This window comes from Leptodactylus fuscus, chromosome 9 (assembly GCF_031893055.1).
Source record: "Leptodactylus fuscus isolate aLepFus1 chromosome 9, aLepFus1.hap2, whole genome shotgun sequence".
Taxonomy (NCBI): Eukaryota; Metazoa; Chordata; class Amphibia; order Anura; family Leptodactylidae; genus Leptodactylus; species Leptodactylus fuscus.
In genome coordinates, this window is record NC_134273.1 from 63,768,317 (window position 1) to 63,787,769 (window position 19,453).

Consider the following 19,453-nt stretch of genomic DNA (forward strand, 5'->3'; position numbering starts at 1 on the left):
ATTAATGACAAATACCCTCTAACAAAACAACATGGTGGCTCAGTGGTTAGCACTGCAGTCTTGCAGCGCTGGAGTCCTAAGATCAAATCTAGCTAAGGACAACATCTATGAGGAGATTGTATGTTTTCCTCATGTTTACATGAGCTTCATCCCAAATATATGCTGAAAGGGAATTTAGATTGTGAGACAGTCTTGACAATATCTGAAAAGTGCTGCGGAATATAATTACAGTATATAAGCAAGACAAGATTGTACAAAGGAATGGACTTGTGTATGGTAAATTAAATTTTCCTTTGGGACATGGCAAAAAAATATTTTTTTATTTTTTCCTTAGCTAAAACAAGGTCAATCTTAGGAGAAACCTGAAGATGAGCTGGATATAATCCAAGAGGATGCATCAAGAATGTGGAGAGGAGATGAATTCTTCAACTAGACGTGTGAAAAGCAGGTATGAGGAGAAAGCTCAAAATCATGAGAACAATATCACAAGAGGGCTAAGACATGTAAATGTTCAAGAAGGAGGCTAGAAGATCTGAGAATGTCTGTCATTAATAGGGATAATGGCTCCATTATGCTACCTTTGAAGGAAAACACTTCTTGTCAGGGCCAACGATGAGAGATTAGTATGAGGGAAGCGGAGCTTTTATACGGCGCACTCTGTGCCCCCGCACTACACTTATACAAATGAGCGGACTGCTCGCAGCCCCAGAACACTGAAATAACTCCGTCACGCAGCAACTTACATCCATCTTCAGATCCTGAGCTCATACGTACATGGAACATACTTCGTATATACAGTAACAAGCCTTATAGGATCATGTGACACCCAACACACAAGTCAAACACATAGAAATCAGAGTCATAATCTACATCCTATAGCTCTCTGTTGGTGGTTGTACATAACAATCGAGGGGAAAGGATGTCATATGTATTAAAAGCAATTGCCAGGAAAGAAACTGCATTTCGTTTTTTATTAGATGCAATAGTACAGTTTGTGTTCTGGCCAAAATGTGATCTGAACATACTCTAAGCTTTACAATAATATGTTTTATGCATAAGTGAATCATAATCCTATTTCTAGTACATTTGTTTGATGCTAGGGTTCACTTTTGGGAATTCTCTTCACTTGTATGTATGTAGTATGGGCCTCTTATTTTTTTAGTGTAGTATTATAGCGCCACAACTTCATTGTACGTTCTAATGTGAGTTCAAGGTTTTTCGATCCAGTATGGAAAACTAATAATATCACATCAGAAACATTATGCCTTTGAGCAGAAGGAATGTGGCAAACTACAAGTATGCATTAATCCATCCGACACTCGTTCATCTGGAAAGGTGCAGGACAGATATACAGCCCCATGTACATGACCATATTTGCTTCCAGTATGTTGTCCACAATTAGGCATCCATAATTGTGGATCATATACAGACCCTTTCATTTCTATGTCCCCATATACACATCCATCACTTTTTTTTTACAGATCAGTTTCTAGGCCTGAGATGGCAAACCTATGGCTCACTGTGTGGGAACCATTTCGCAGAAGATTGTACAGTCTGGGGGCCACTGTGGAATAGATTGTACTGTGTGGGGATCACTGTGGAGCAGATTGTATTGTGTGGGGATCACTGTGGAGCAGATTGTACTGTGTGGGGATCACTGTGGAGCAGATTGTACTGTGTGGGAGCCACTGTGGCACAGATTGTACTGTGTGGGAGCCACTGTGGTGCAGATTGGACTGTGTGGGGCCACTGTGGTGCAGATTGGACTGTGTGGGGCCACTGTGGTGCAGATTGGACTGTGTGGGCGCCACTGTGGAGCAGATGGTACTGTGTGGTGACCACTATGTTGCATATTGGCCTGTGTGAGGGCCCCTTCACTATTTTTATCATACAGTATCTGATTTATAGCAGACGTGATATTAGTACAGGCTGTAAAATCACTGCATGATCACTATAAAACAGATCCTGTGCAAAGTAAATCGTGAACATTAAATTATACCAAATGCAAACTATTATCTTTCAGTACAAAGTTGTTTTGTATCATTGAAAGCTCTGTAAAGCCCCATTCACATGACTGTATCTTGCAGGTCTGTAATTGTCCACAATTGTGGATCCGCACAGTATTGAGGTTAAATTGCCGTATTGGCACTTGGCGATAAATTAGTGGGTTTTGGGTTGCAGATTGGGCACTTGGTCTCTAAAAGGTTTGCCATCAATGGGCTAGGCCATTGAAATCATTCAGAAATGTTGAGCCCAGACTCTCCCATGCAAGTGTATGGGATCATATAAGTCTTTTTGCAAACCGCAGAAGCCACACGGATACAAGTTGTTTATGAATTATATGTAAGTTATGCTGAAATTTGGATTCACAAGTCTTGGTCTGACACTGACTGAAGGCAAACAAAACACAACAATAACTTTAAATGGGTTTCAGAAAGTGGTCAGAAAATACAGGGATTCGCCTCAAAAGAGATGCGGGCTAATAACGCAGACAGAACTGTCAGATTTATGTAAATGATGGGAGCTTCATACATTATTAAGTATGAGCTCTACACATTGTGTGCACATAAAGGTTAAAGAGGGCACCACATTTGTTCTGTGAGAGCTTTATAACAAAACCAAAATGTATTCTTGGCCAACAGTTACATTGCTCACCAACAGTTACATTGCCTGTTATATCTACATGCTGTGCCCCCCCTCCTCATGTCCTCCAACCACGGTCGGGCTGTATTATCAACATCACTTCACACAGAGAACTAAATGATCCTGCAGTGTGTCTGTGTTTCTTTCTTTTTAGTTGCTATGATTCCTAGGATTTCTCTATCTGCCATGAGCTTGTATGTGTTTCTCTCTTGTTATATACTACTGTACCATCCATGAAACTGTATCACTGAAATTTCCCCATTGTGGGACTATTAAAGGATTATCTTATCTTATCTTAACTATGGCTGTAACTTACATGATCTTCCATCATGTTGGACAGAGTTTGATCTGCTACTACTTTACAATTGGAGCTGTAGCCCTATCTGCAGTTTTAAGCCCTCTAAGTTTTGTGGGGTAGCGGAAATTCACTGATGGACCAATGAATAGCCCTGCGTGACAATGTATTCACCGGTAACATGAATTCAATAGTACTTTGAGTCATTAGCTTGGATCCATTTTTAGGAGACACCCTGAATATAAGACATAAGGACTGATTTACTAAGCAAAATGCACTAAAATTCTGGCATATTTTGCACCGAAAAGGGGAAGACTTGATCGAAAAGGGGCATGGCCTTGTGGAAAATGGGTGTAGCTTCAAGGCGAAGGGTGTGGCATAACTTACACCTCTGTAACAAAAATGTGTCAAGAACTTTTAAGCCAACAGGAGGTGTAAGCTTAGAGTAGGACAGTCTAAGAATACACCAAATAAATCTGGCGCCGTTTCAGATGGTTTTGTCCTAGTTAGATAACTTTTAGACACTATTAGTAAATCTAAGCCACAGTGTAATAAATCAAAACTGTATAAAAATTCAATGACCCATGAACATACTAACCTCGCCTGATCTATCCATACTATGATGGCGACTGAGCCTGCTGCTCACAGACAAATCTTCAAATTCCGATAAGATTCGGTTCACTGTCCCGTCTTCCATTTGGATCTGTTTTTGTTTACTCCTATGCAGATCCCCCTGCAACCACAGCCAAGTCTGCTTCCTAGAAACAAGAGAATATTCTCACAATTCAATGTATTTAGAGAGACAATGATAAAATACAGAAACTGTTCTATTTGCACTGAAAGAAATGATATTTAAGTAAGAGACATCTGATGATACTTGACAGTGAGCTGAGGTGACTTATTTTACCAGGCTGGTATTGGCATGCATACAAGGTAATTCTAGTGCCAACCAACCTACCATCTGTATACTCAAGTGAAGTCATACATCCTGGATGAGAACCGATCATGCAATGTGCTTACAATCTGTAGACAGCATGGGATAGAATAGGCAGAGATAGATAGCTTTGTGGGAGAAGATTCAGCATAACCTGTCATTTATCCATTAAATTTGTTCTGTACTGGAGGTGAACTTATGAGACTGACAGCTCTATATGCACAGTCACAGGGGGAAGGTTGTCAGTCACTGATAGGACCACCTCCGACTTCTCTAAATAGAAAGAACAGAGAATTTAACGGATAAAATAAAATGATATAAAATCATTTCCCATAAGCCTATATCAATCTGCTCTATGACATGCTGCCTGCAGACTGTACTGTATTTTCCATGTGACAGGCTCTCCGTCAAGGTCTCCAAAGACCCCAACTGATAACTAGAATCAGGTTTTCAAGACCCCTGTTCCTCCACCTTGCACAAACACGGTGAAGAGCAATGTAAATGGAGTGACAGTCAAGCATGTGCCCCATGGCGTAACTCATTGTCTATGGGGCCGATGAAAACAGCTATATACAATACTTGTCTGCTTTGGCCAGACCCATAGACATTGAATGAAGTGGCAGGGTGAATCCATGATCATTGCTCCATGCAAACCTATCCTTGGTGCATAACTATATTTAGAGCCCATCAACAGTGATCAGTGAGGGTCCCGGAGGTCAAACATACATTCAGACAGTGCGTCAATTATGGCACAGCCCCTATGGGATAAGCATAGCTATATAAGCCACCTGCATTTTGTCATTCCCAGGGACAACCTGCCAATGATATAATACTTCAATGGATGCCTCAATTCTCTCAACTATGTACCACAAGTTTGAAAGAGAGATGACAAAGGCAATGGACCTACCATATATAAACAGACATGCTTGCTTTATAAACCTAAAAATGTCATTTTGGCATTTTCATCTAATATTTACTGCAAAGAACAATGTAAAAGGACAGTCCCTATAGGACCAAATACAACTATTTCTGTAAGGGGGGGGGAATACGACAACATATGTTTTATACATAGAGCAGGTAACATCAGAATGGACCTGCAGTGAGTGATGGATCCAATCTGTGTAACCTACTAATGTGTTGTTGTGAACATCAGGGGTGGTGTTAGTAAAGCGGCGGTGATTCTGACACGTAAACTCATTGAAGTCAATGGGATTCTGTTTTGCAGCGCCGATTCTGACACAAGTTTATGTGTCAGAATCAACGTCGCGTTATAGCGTGTGAATGCCCCCTAAAAATGATGACCCTTTTGAATGATTCACATGACTTAGGCTGGATTCACACCAGGACTTTTCTCCGTATTTTTCAGGCGGAAACCTGGCAGACCCCATTAGTCTATGGGGTCCGCGAGATTCCTTGGGTAACAGCTTTGTAAGCAGATTGGGTTTCCATTTTTCAGTTACCCCAAGCGGACCCGAAGAACTGAGACCCAAGTGCAAGTGTGAACATAGAGTAAGGGTTTGTTCACGTATATCCAGCCATTTTCCCATCTGCGGATATACAAAAACACTATAAGGAAACTTGGAAGAATATGCAAATCTGACTTCCATGATGTAATTAGGATGCCAGTACCTCAAGTATGCACACCAATAGAGGGCGCTGACTGAGAACGTGCAAGTCTATCTTCCATGATGTAATTAGGAAGACAGAGTCTCAGTCAAGACATCCAATAGAGGGCGCTCCCTTTAACATCATGCCGACCTTCTCAGAGGCCTTTGTTTGCAATGATGTTGGGATTTTACCAGATACAGTCTCTCAGCCAAGGGCAGCTGTTTCAATGTATTTGCATCTCATCAGCTTGGTGCAATTGGACAGTGATTTTCTGCTTGCAATACTTTACTGACTATAGGGATATGTAACCTTTTCCCAATAGTCTTATCTCAGACATCAACATAGCAATGAGATTTCCTAGTTAGGAGAGAGTCACTGGCAAGGAACTTACTCTTCCAGGAAGTGTTGCTGGGGTCCAATGATAGAACCAGGTCGACATATCCGAATCCAAGCTATTGCTTCCGCATGTGTGAACCTATAGTGCTTCATGATATAACAAGCTATCAGGGTCCCTGTCCTGCCGAGGCCAGCTGTGGAAAACAAGAAAGGAAGGCAAAAAAGATGAGATATGAAGTCTTCAGGTAATGAAGAGAGGAAGAAAACTGGTTACTAAAGACTAGAAAGGTCCTATAGGCTTCAGTCTCTTATTATATTTTAGTTAAATTGGTTGCCTGTCTTATAGCACCCATTCACATACTGGATTGGACCAAAAACACACTAAATGGGTCTGCTGTGGGATGTCAGACATCCTGCAATAAACCTAGCTACAAAAAAATAAACAAAATTACGCCCACACACAGAGATATTAATATGAGAATATTAAATAAAATTAAATATTATATGTAATGCAATTGGTATTTGCTCCGGTAGAAAATCTACTGCGTTTCCTTATTTAATTACCAATGCCAAGAAATCTATTACTTAGCAGCTGAAATCTAGACGTGTGCTCTGTCTGTGCTCCAGAGGCGCTCGAAAAATCATACACATTTACTCTCCAATGGCTGTAATTATGAGACTGCAAGCCAAGGAGCGTGTTAAGTGCACATTAATTACCGCCGTATAAATAGAAATATTTACATGCACGGCCTCTTGAGGCTGCTAATACAACAGTTCACAATAGTAGGAAGAGGGTACACAGCGCCACCTGCTGGACAAAGATGGTAGAGATGTATTTAAAGGAGCTTTTTGGGATTATGTATAAATAATTAATAATAAATAATAATAATAATAATAATAATAATAATAATAAATAATATATTATATAATAAATAATAATCGCAATAATAAAATATATTATATAATAAATAAATAATAAAATAAAATAATAATAAATAATCTAGAAAAGAAAAAAAAGAAGTATACATTGTATACATCGGTAAAACAAATCTGAACTAAATGCTAGAATAAGGACTTTGGATATCTTCGCACAAGAATTTGTCAGTTCCTGCCTCAAAATCAGCTCAAAATTCCCCCACTGAAACTAGCCTCCATTCATTTCAATGGGAATCAGATGCAGATATTTCCAGCTTGCAGAAAAATAAGAATCGTGTTCGGTGTTAAGGCTGAGGCCCCACATTGCGGAAACGCAGCTTTTTTTGTTGCAGATTTTGTTGCGGTTTTTTGAGCCTAAGCCAAGAATGGCTACAAATTGAATTGGAAATATATAGGAAGTCTTTATACTTCTAACTTCTGCTCAATCTAGTCTTGGTTTTGGCTCAAAAAACCGCAACAAAAAAAGCTGCGTTTCTGCAAGGTGGGGCCCTGGCCTAAGGCGGATTCCACCTGAACACTCCCAGTGAAGTGAATGGGAAGCAGAAAATATCGCTTGGCAGGTGCGGATTTTGACAAGCTAAAAATTCAGTTTGCAAATCCCTGAAGCCGAATTTATCAGCTAGGAAGATTTCTTATATGTGAGCTCCCCCTTAAGTTTTGCACAAAAGTAATTCTGCAACTTTGGTCCATTCACACAGTTTTTAGGATCTCAGCTTGCTTACAGTGAATTAAAACTCTATATATCCAGGGACTGCAAACCTGTTCTGATAATGCTGCTCCCACCGGTGTACAACTTGAGCAATGAGCAACTTATCAGGACAATCTTCAGAACAATGCTATGCTTAAAGGGGTTGTCCAGCCCCAAAACGAATTTCCATACTGACTACCTATCCAGATCCATCTGTGCCAGAAGTTGCTAATGGACGGACCGCACGTGCAGCGCTGCTCCTACTCAAATAACAGAAGCAGTGCTGAAATTTATCAGAACCACCATTATACAGTGGATAGGGTGTCATCCATGTATTTCACACGGACCCATTCTTTTCTATGGCCCCGTACACAAGACTGTGATTTTCACGGTCCCGTGTAGGGCCTGACAGACTGGGCCGCATCAGATAGAACAGGTCATATCCCTGTCCTATTTTGCGGCCTGTGCTTCCGTGGCTCCTATTCATTTAATGAAAGGGGCTGGTGAAGTGCACGGGGACATTCCGGAGTCCCCCGTGTGTAACCCGTGCTTTTATATCACGGCAGGCCAATTGTAGTACGGTCATTTGCAACCGGCCTAAGACAAATGGAGTTGCAAAGGGCGGACAAAAACCATATGAGGGCAAATTACTACCATTTGTCCACGCCTATATGTCATAATCAGCATCCACCTACAATTATAGATCGCGTCCACAAAATAGGAAATTCTAATTAAATCTCTATTTCAAAATTGTAAAAAATTACACAACCCATAATTAGTAGCATAGGATAATAACCATAAAACTTGGGACATTACAAAAAAACAGCAAAAAGTTATATACAAAATGCCTGCTCGGTACAGATGTGATATCATAATGCTGGTTCTATCAAAGTATACCATGACTGACCATGAATTTGGTATAACGTTATAATAAGCCACTATGTATCACACAAAGAAATAGGCAAATCCATACTCAAATCAAAGGTAAGGAGAAGCACAAAACTAAATGTGGCAGTATAGACTAAACTACATCGCTCTTTGGGTGAACGGCCGTAACCCCCTCATGCCGCAGGCGTTTTTCAACTCCACAGGACACATAACCACATTGAAACCAATAGGGAAAAAAGCATCCCATTCATTTCAATGGGGAGCGCATGTATGCCGGCTCCCATTGAAATGAGTGGGATCTGCTTTGTACGCCCTGATTCTGAACGTGTTTTAACGTTCAGAATCAGTCAGCGTATACTCAGTGTGAATGCACCCTAACAAACTTGGCTCATTTCAACATATGAAACATGTCTTAATGAATCTCCCCACCAGCCTCCATATAAGTTGGGGAAGCACCACTCTCAGTCAGTATATTTAACATACCTTTGCAATGAACAGCAATAGCCCCTTCTGTATTCTCACAAAGATTCAGGAATCTCCGTACTATGCCATCGCTCGGGGTGCTCCCGTCTACGAAGAACAGGTCATAGTGATCAAACCCAGCATCTGTAAACCGCTTGGAATCATAAATCTTCTTATTGAGCCGGATGATGGCGGTGATGTTGTTTTTTCTAAAATACGGAAAGTAAGCTTCTGGCGCATGGAGGGGATAACCTAGAAAATGATACAAATAAAATTGATGATAATAATAATAATAATAAGTTAATTATATGTATAACGCTGCATTCATTCAGACCGGCCAGAAATCTTACATGTATGGGGGCCAACTCCATGACATCAAACATTAGTAGAAAGAGAGAACAGGTATTTCGAATTTCAACAAGCAAAACCTTTTGTTTCCATTGGCGTTAAAGGGCTTGGCCCAAGTTTTAGGGAGCCTGCACACGGAGTTAACGCTCACTCATTCTGAATGTAAAACTTGTTCAGAGTACGCGCATATCACATTGAAAGCAATAGGTAAAAAAGCCTACCATTGATTTCAATGGGTAGCGCGCGTATGCCGGCACCCATTCGAGTCAATGGGATCTGTTTTTTACACCGCTCACTCTGAACGAGTTTTACATTATGAATGAGCGAGCGTAAACTCCATGTGCAGGCTCCCTAATGTTATTGCTTGTTGATAAGAGGAGAGCCATCTGCTGGGACCAACAATGATCAGGAGTCCATTCTCCCACATGTATAAAATAGCAGGCAGAACATGCACACTGCCACTACATTCACTGTAATGGTACAATTTATAATTTTGTATAAATTGTACCATTTATACTGGAAAGCTGGAATTGAAGAGAAACTGCATGTATGCAACTTTTAAACCTGCAGTCTTTTTACTGTATGTCCCATAGACTACAATACAACTGTGTGTGATAGACACCCAATTAAACACAACACATGCTCTCTTGGGAATTTAGCAGAAAGATGCAAATTATTTCTCCTTGTTTAAAAATGAAAACTGTGTCGCTAACACCCCTCCTGACCGACATTAATGGCCTCTCAACTAGCCAGCAGGTGCCCTGCTCTGAGGGGCTGTCTGTGTATGTGTGACTATAAAAAAAACAGCTTTTCCGTAAAACGTGGCCCAAGAGCTGACACTGACTTATAGAGACTAGTCAGCAAGGAGAAATATATTTCATTTCCCAGAAACCAGAGAGCTTGAAAATGGAGACACAAAAAAAATATGGAAATATTAATCACTTTTTATTGTACAATGAATAAGCTTTATTCACCATGGGAACCCCCATAATTTTGCCGTGTGAATACGGTGTGCAGGTGTCAGGGATTTTTATTTAGTTTTTTAAACTAATATTTGTAATGCCCTGTTCACATCTGCGTTTGGATACCATCCGCGGGAGTCCGCATGGGGACCCCCGAACAGAATACCAAACGCAATTGCAAGCGCTGTGCTGTAAAAGCACACGGACCCCATAGACTATATTGGGGTCCGTGTGCTTGCCGCGCGCTGCCCGCACGAATCATGCGGACAGGAAAGTAGATTGAGAACTACTGATCTGGTGGCAAGCACACGGACCCCATTATAGTCTATGGGGATCCAATACTTTTACTGCACAGCGCTTGCAATTGCGTTTGGTATTCCATCCAGGGGGTCCCCATGTGGACTCCCCCGGGCAGAACCAAAAGGCAGATGTGAACGAGGGCTTAGACTTACCGTTTTCAATTTTGCTTTTTGGATGAGGACCACTAAATGCCAGAAATTTCCCTGGGACAATCCAGTTGAAATCTCCGTTTTCCACTCTCTGTAAACACAAGAAGATAAAGTGTACCTTGTATCATAAGAGGTTGCATTTATTTGTGCTGGAGTGTTTGATGAAACCTCCAGATAGAGATTTAGGCATGACCCCTCAGTTACTTTATTTTAGGTCATTCTTTCCAGAATGTGAACACTTGCAAACACTCCCAAAATCCATGATAAACACTAGCCGGATGTAATCTGAATTTTGGGCAGATTCTTTGAAAATTTTATTCCAGTTATTAAACTGCAGTTCAATAGTGTAATATGAATTAAGCGAAACATTACCTTCCTCCAAGTCTGTGAAATTATACCCTTACTCACCTTAAGGCTGGGGCCCCACGGGACGTAAACGCTGCGATTTGCCTGCAGCGGAGATGCTGCGGGAAAAATCGTGGCGTTTTACAGTGCAAGCAAAGGGGATGGGATTCATGCGAATCCCATGTCCACTTTGCAGAAAAAAACGCAGTGCGGACACGCTGCGATTTGCAAAGCCGTTGCGGCTTTGTAAATCGCAGTATGTTAATTATATCTACGGAAACGTCGGCGGCTTTCCCGTAGATATAATGGGAAGAGAAAGTCCGCAGAGGAAAACTCCGTGAACTTTCATCACGCAGCGGTTCTTTCCGCAGCGCTTTAGCACTGTGATTACGGCGCGTGGGGCCTTAACCTCAAAGGGTTTTTAGGGCCCATAAAAATAGAAGTAATAGGGCTTAACAAAGGCATATGGACCTAAGAAAAGGTTACGTGGCATTCACACTTGCGTCTGCTGTCCGTCCAGGGGTTTCCGTCCAAACCTGGATAGGGGATGGCTTGCTGGCGGTAAGTTTAAAAATGCAGCCATTTGAATGGGTTTTTAAAGCAAACCACAGTTGTCCGTATGCAGTCTCTCTGCGTGGAAACCATATTTCTTGAACAAACACAAAGTCGGGCCCATGTAGGACTTTGTGTCCATCCAAAAAAAAAAAAAAAAAAAACGGTTTCTCCGCCCCCTGACCCACCTCACTGCAATCTGGTTCACTGCTGAGCTCAGTTTCCTGGTGTCTCCCGATACCACAGGAAGTGCCCTGAGATGCCATCCAGCCAATCACTCGCAAGAGCAATGAGCCACCTCGGCTAGTGACTGGTAGGACAGGCATCTCATGTGGGGTCAGACGTCACCAGGAAATGGAGGTCGGCAGGGACCCGGGTAGCCTGTGAACCGGAGCAGCAGATAAAGGTTGTTCCAATCACAGGATTGGACTTATCCAATTTGTAATACTGTATATAATAAAGGTACGTTTCAGTTAAGTAATGTTATACGTTTTGATCTAAGTATTTAGAAAGAAAAGGCAGAGCAATAAGGCTTCGATATTCCTCCAGGAACAACACAATAAACTCACCTCATAATGCTCATATTCATCCACATCAAAATTTTCAAAGTTAAAAAACCCAAGATGAAGAGCCTACAAAGAAACAGACATAGTAGCGTTATCAAAGACATACAGTTATATACTATGGAAAATTCTGATCTAAAACAGTCACTTTGTATAAAACTTTATCTGTTACTTACAAACATGTAGTCATGATATAAACCGTGCAAACTTTAAATTCTATGGTTTCACTTTTCAGCACATAAGAAAACATCTGGTCCTTAAAGGGATTCTATCATTAAAAGGCAATTTTTTCTCATTAACACGTAGGAATAGCCTTAAGAAAGGCTATTCTTCTCCTGCCTTTAGATGACTTCTCTGCGCCGCCGTTCAGTAGAAATCCCGGTTTTCTTCGGTATGCAAATGAGTTCTCTCGCAAAATCTCCAGTGCCGCCTCCATCTTCGCCTGGAACGGCCTCTCTCTGCGTCTTCTTCCGCCACTGGGTTCAGACTTCTACGCATGCACAGTCGGCTCTGCCATCGGGCCTCGGATAGAGCTGACTGCACATGCCTGCAGCCAATTTTTTGTGGCCGCTTACGCTCTGTAATATGTTGAACTATAGAAGTGTACTGTGCAGCATTGGGGACGCCCCCAGTGCTGTTTGAGGGCTGGGGACCGCTCACAGTGCTGCAAGAGAACTCATTAGCATACTGAAGAAAAACGGGATTTCTACCGAAAAGCGGAGCAGAGAAAACATGTAAAGATAGGAGAAGAATGGCTTTTCTTAAGGCTATTCCTACATGTTAGTGAGAAAAAAAACTGCATTTTAATGATGGAATCCCTTTAAAAAGTCTTAAAAGTAGATAAATCCACCCTCAGCTGCACAACAGCAACTCATAGGGAATTACACAATCATTCAATTAAGAAAAACTTGGCCAAAATGCAGAAGCAAGTGTCAAAAATTAAGTACGGTACACCCTTACTGCTCCCATAGGAATTAATGTCAAAGGTATTATAGAATAACAGCAGTAGCAGAATACAGGGACAGATATGGTAAGCATAACAACAGTGCAAATATACAGAGCAAAGTAAATAGAAGGCAAGGAGACAGTTACACGTCCATAGAAATTAAGTGAGTAATTAACAACGAGGTGCTGATCATTAATTTCCCTTGATTAATCGATCAGCAGCAAGTGTCACCGCCTCGACAAAAACAGAAGTTTTGGCAGTTTGCTGGTCTGTAACATTCAGAGATGTGTTATCACAATATCATGAAGGAAAGACATCAGAAATGATCTTATGGTAGAAACAATTGCTTCTTCGCATTAATTGTATTTGCATTTTTCAAGCGGAATGGGGGACAGAATCCCTAAACGGTGTTCACACGCAGATGTGAACCCAGCCTTTTATGTATTTGTATCTGCTTGTGTGACTACAGATGGGATATTATTCACGGACAGCAGCAGCCTTACTTACTAAGCACAAATCGTTTTTTTCTTGTATTTTATCTGCTTGGTTGCATGCTTTTGCCCTGTATTTACAGTTCAGTGGTCCTGAATCTACTATATTATAGCCTATAATGAATGCCGACTTAAAAGAATTTGAACATTTTGAGACTACTGTAGTAACACTCGCATCCTGTAGGTGGCAACATCTGCCTAATAATAATTGTAGAGACATGCGATAGTCCTGATGGTGATTATTAAACAGAATTTCCAGAATTTGTAATATATATAGAAATGATTAAAATCAGCATTAACATATAAATACACTACGAGGATGTGGGTAGGAGGTAGCGTGCAAGGTCAAGAGAAGAGTAAAGGAAAACTACAACAGATGGAGAAGCAGAAGGCTTAGTAGGCCTACAGTAATACATCAGACAGGCAATACAGTGGTATCATTACGTGTAATGCCAGATAGTATGTGTCTGGTTGGCACTAGTACAAATACTGTACATGCATAGTGTATATGCAACTGGATTTACCTTGCGAATGCCATACAAACAGTCCAGAATTGTAAGATTATAAGTACAGTTTCCGAAAGAAGCATCTCTGGAAAAAAATAGAATATGTCATACAGTTTAGTGAACACGATGAAAACTGGTCCTTGAAGGCTATAAAGTCATAATAACCTAATGTACATGATGATAATAGGCTCGGATCACATCTGCATATTTGACCTACAACTTTGCATAACCCAGTGGACCGCATTATAAATCTATGAGGATCGCCGGGGACCCTCTAACATGCATAGGAGATGTCAAAGTGCTTTAGTTATAAATGGAAGCTTTAGAAATGAAATATCATATGATGGTAATGTATCCAGACCGTCCTCCATCTGTCACTTATTTGTTTTTAATACGTCGTTCAGTTTTTAAGAACCTGAACTGAAGTTTTGTCAAATGACATATTGCAGCACCCAGCTTTCCCAGACTCCTAGATGAAAACCTGCAGTGATATATTACAGCGTTTCCATATTGGAGGGTAATTACGCAGATGTGTCTTTCTGAAAGCTGGGTATCACTAGGTCTTAATATATATATATATATATATATATATATATATATATATATATATATATATATATCAGCTCTATCAACATATTGGGATTTACAAATATATTGACTAAAATCCCACACCTCAGACCAATTTTATCCTACGTCGATAAGTGACATGGCTGCACTGTATGCACAACAATATCCCTTTAAGATGTCAGGAGATGAAGCAATACTGCGGTATATATGTAATCACTAATCACGTGTAAATTATGCTATAATGCCGTATGCACGTAGGTGTGTGACAAATACGTAACCGCAATATCCCACAGTGTAAACACAGGAATAATAGCTACCAGAAAGCCATAAATTCCCCTGAGACAATATAGACCAGAGAGGGTTCAGAGCAGGATAGACAACATATTGCAAGCACACAGTCATAAAGACTCATAAATGACAGGGAAACAGGTTGGGACAAGGTGCGCAGCCAAAATAGCCTGCAAATAAGATGCTCCTGGAGTCCTTGTGTACAGAGGTGATCGGATAGATGACTCAGGGGTAAGGATTAGGGATTGGACCAGACAACAATACTTAAAGGGAGTCTACCGCCACCAAGATCACTTCTAAACCACTTCTATACTGTTGTAGGGTCCATTAGCGCCATAGTGAACATCACTGTATGAAAGTACAATCTTGCTGCCAAGAAAATCAACTTTTAATCCATATTAAAAGTGCAGAGCACTCATGTTCTCCAGTATGTCACTGTCACATTACCCGAGTCACATTGCTCCCCCAAGCACAGCTCCTGCCCCTCATGTCATTCTACATGAAAAGATAAGTCCATGTATTCACTCAAGGCATATGAAGGACATCTGACCTGAATGAGGGGACACAGTAGTCCATAGGGCAATGTGATGATAAATAAGGTTCTGGATAGTAAAGACTGACTTGCAAAAGGATAAGAGGAAAAAATCCCTTAGTAGGGTTGTCCCGCCTGCTGCAATTGATAAGCTATCCTTAGTATTGGCAGGGATCAGACACGTGGCATGGGCACTGTATACTGGATCCACGCCATCCACTGTATAGTGCCAATGGCTGCTGATTCAGCTAAACGTTTTAGAGCAGTGGTCTCCACCGGTCACTTACCTGCTGTGACAAAGCTACACATCCCAGAATGTCTTGTCAGTGGTCTCTGCATCTGAATGCAGCGGAAGGTTGGAAATGCGAGGCCACACTACATTCAAGTCAATGGGACCGCTGAAGGCATGCAGCACTCGCCATCTCCGGTGGCAGTCAATGAAATGAATGGATCATTGTGCATTTCCCACCTGTTACTCCATTAATACTGAGATACAAAACACCCTGGTTGGGGCCCCAGTGCTTCCCCAGTATTCAGCAAGTTACACCCTATACTAACTTGCTGTATCTGGAATAACCCTTTAAGCTTTTTTTGCCAGCCATATGGTATACGCCCCTTATAAAAGCACAAGACTTCTAAAGCATGTGGCCTGTCTATTCATTCAACGTTCCTAGTGGTGAATTTTTCGTGCCATTTTGACTACTATGGTAGGAGCACAGACCTGACGGCTGTAATAGGCCGCACTTACAAGGAGCAGCTGTTGAAGCCGAGAGACCCGCTTTAATATATAAAACCATTGGACTGCTTAAGGCACAATATGCAGAAAGAAAAAAAAAATTTTTGAAAAGATTTTTGAAAAATATCCTAGTAGATAAAATGGGTTGTGAAAATGGCATATGGCCATCGCTTTATGAAAATATAAAAAGCTGACCTTCCAATAGATATTTGATTCAGGATTTATCTATTTTTTCCTTCCTGGATAGTGGTAGGAGCATTTTGGTGCTGGAGATAAATTCTATGTATTGTATGTTTGTGTTCCTGGTGTTAAGTCATAGTTTACTATATTCACCTTTTCCTTGAAGCATTAATGTATAGATTCAGATATTGACTGTAATTTTATTCAAGAAGAATATGCGTGCAACAACAAGAGAGGACAAGCAGTCCATGTATAAGATTTGGAGTCCGACAACTAATTCCAGGTATGGGATCCCCTGAGGTAAGAGTGACACGTGGAAAATATTCTACATATAAAGCTGGAAGCAAGGGTTACCTATAGCATCTGCCTCCCCAAGCCTTCTTCTGTAAGTGAAACCCAAATTCTTTTTTAACATTTTATATGTTTTTAGCTATCTTCCTGGAAAACATCTAAGTGGTTAAAACTCTCCATTACATTCTAGTGGAAAATACTGCTAGCTCCTATATCACTTCTAAAATGCAGGGCAGTGCACTGTGTAACTCAATGATCTCTTATAGTCCATGCAAACATTGGGTCCTGGGGGGGTTAATTCAGGATGGCAATGATCATTTGTGCCCATTCAATTAAAGTACCACATGAAGAAACTGCAACCCAAGATACTCTAAGGCTAAGGCCCTACTGGGCGGAAAGCACTGCGGAAAGAACCGCGGCGTGAACACATTGTGGTTCTTCCCGCAGCGCTTTCAACAGAAAGTTCACGCAGTTTTCCTCCGCGGACTTTCTGTTACAATTATATCTATAGGAAAACCGCCAGCGTATCCGTAGATAAAATTGACATGCTGCGATTTTCAAAACCGCGACAGTTTTGGAAATCGCAGCGAGTCCGCGCTGCCATTTTTTCCACAAAGTGGGCATGGGATTTGCAAGTACTGTAAAATGCTGCAATTTTTACTGCGGCGCCTCCGCCTCAGGTTTCTGATCCAAAAAAAAACATGTAAACTTACCCTAAATGTCTTTGTTACTTACTATGATTTGTGACAAACTTTTCATACAGTGTATAAAAGTTATGAAATGGTTATAAAATATTACTAAATTGCAAGTTTGCAAGTTACTCTCCTACTTTAACACATAATATATATATATATATATATATATATATATATATATATATATATATATATATATATATATATATATATATATATATGAGCATAGCTGAGCCTGTGGCTGCCTGCCTCTCATACACAAGGCCCTGGGTTTGAGATGAAAAATTGGCAATGAAAAATTAAAGAGGTTTTCCCATGAACAGAACCATATAGAAAAAAAATCTCTAAAACTCTTAATGATTTATAACCATGGTAGTGGTGGCAGTCTGGTCTTGATCTGTTTGCCCATACATACAACTATGAATGTAGGAACCTTCTACCCTCTGAAATACAGCCATGGCCAGACTATTCTCTTGTGCATGCACCCTGTGTCTGATAGACCATCCAGAATAAGGAAATTGTGGCTGGGTTTCTGACAGGTTCCAGACCACAGAAAGTTACTGCATTCATGGCTGTATTTATTGGAAACCGATCAAGACAAAAAAAAAAAAAACTTGCAGGATGGAGGATCCCCCAGTAACCTCTCCATTAGTAGTCGCTATATGATGACATCACAGTGCAGTGAATACTAATGAGGAGGCTACGCAGGTGAAAGTCAATACTGACCAGATGAGATGTCTGATGAAGCTCAAATAGAACTCTAAAACTTTCACTTTCTTTGACGTGTTTATATGTCCGAAAAACAATACATGCCGGTAAATAGATCTTACCTGAAAGGGAGGTACTGGGGGCTGGAACCACTTAGTAGTGCTCTGTGCGCCTCTTCTGGGGACTTCCTCAAGTAGATAACCTGATCCAAGAGTAAAAAGAAATTGATTTAAAGGTCAATACAAATATTTTGTTAATTTTTTTCTATTCCATTAACATAATGCAATGAACTAAATGCTGGAGCGGACTAACCAGCAGGAGAGCGGCGAATGACTAAAGGGAACAGGTCATTGTGGGTGCTGTAAAATATTCTTAATGACAAGGACTCCTTTATTACATAATGAGGAAAGTCCCTAAATCCTCTGTAAACCTCGCTAGAATCTGATCCAGATAAAATATATATATCTATATTATAAAGTCTAACTTCTCTCGACAGTATAATGTGACTAGTAGGGAAGGACATTGGATACCGTGTCATGATGGCATCAGTGGCGGGGTTGTAAAATGAGATTAAAAGGTTGGAGAGAATGCATTCATGGGATTGTTTCATGCTTACACATAGCAGGTAATCCACTGTACATTTATATCACTGGGGAAGGTGAATGTCGCAGCATTGAGGTCAGAAGGAATAATGCTGTGCAGAAGATCAGGGATATGAGCGTATTGTGTATGTATGGCAATATAATAAATTACCGTAAAGATTAGACCCTGGCTGACAGTATACAGTACCATATATTCTGGCTCAGTCTGACTATGGCTCTCACAATCTTATCTTTTTGCACACATATTACTGCACGCTTTACAGAACGCTATCTGACTAGGCTTTGTTCACACACACATTAGCCATTCTGTTTTTTATCTTTGACAGTAAGAAACGCTCAGTTTGCAAAAGCAGTAAAAAAGCTGTAGGCCACAAAGAAACACTGAGAGAAGAGTCACAAAGCTGGTGTGCATAAATCTGTATACTTTCTGTACTGCGGTAGGAACCTTGTGTTAGTGAGAACATAAAAATACCATATCATGGAAATCACTGGTCCTAGTGCTAGAAGACAAGTTATCTACTTAGGCTTAGGCTTGGTTGACATCTGCGTCACAGTCTCCGTTTGGAAACTCAGTCACGGTGCCCACCAAAAAGTGCCAGATAAAAAAAAGCTGCAAGCCTAATTTTTGTCATCTGGCTTTCTCAGTTTAAGAATCAGACACTTGATGAATCCCATTATTGTCAATGGGGGGTCCACCGGTGCATGCTATTATAGCAGCCCATTGTTATGGTCCTCCGACAGACCAAAAAAAGGCAACCAGACGCAGATGTGAAAATAGTGCAAGCAGTGGAGATTGGTCTGCCAGGATCCCGACAGATCCCAAGACTGCAGCACTATTTTGGCACTACAACAACTTCAACATAGGCGTTCTGGCTATCTGCTGTTCATGAAACTGCAGTATG

At 40.8% G+C, this 19,453-nt stretch overlaps 1 protein-coding gene across 2 annotated transcripts in view; it reads right to left on the reverse strand.

Moving 5' to 3' along the window:
• CDC14A (cell division cycle 14A) overlaps window positions 1–19,453 on the reverse strand; it is a 67,421-nt gene that overhangs the window by 12,811 nt on the left and 35,157 nt on the right. For both annotated transcript variants that reach the window (XM_075286659.1, XM_075286658.1), the window contains exons 5-11: window positions 18,072–18,151; window positions 13,971–14,037; window positions 12,016–12,078; window positions 10,553–10,640; window positions 8,812–9,042; window positions 5,872–6,010; window positions 3,537–3,696 (exon numbers count right to left, since the gene is read on the reverse strand). In XM_075286659.1, the coding sequence (XP_075142760.1) occupies window positions 3,537–3,696; window positions 5,872–6,010; window positions 8,812–9,042; window positions 10,553–10,640; window positions 12,016–12,078; window positions 13,971–14,037; window positions 18,072–18,151 (828 nt within the window). The remainder of the gene's footprint in view (window positions 1–3,536; window positions 3,697–5,871; window positions 6,011–8,811; window positions 9,043–10,552; window positions 10,641–12,015; window positions 12,079–13,970; window positions 14,038–18,071; window positions 18,152–19,453) is intronic.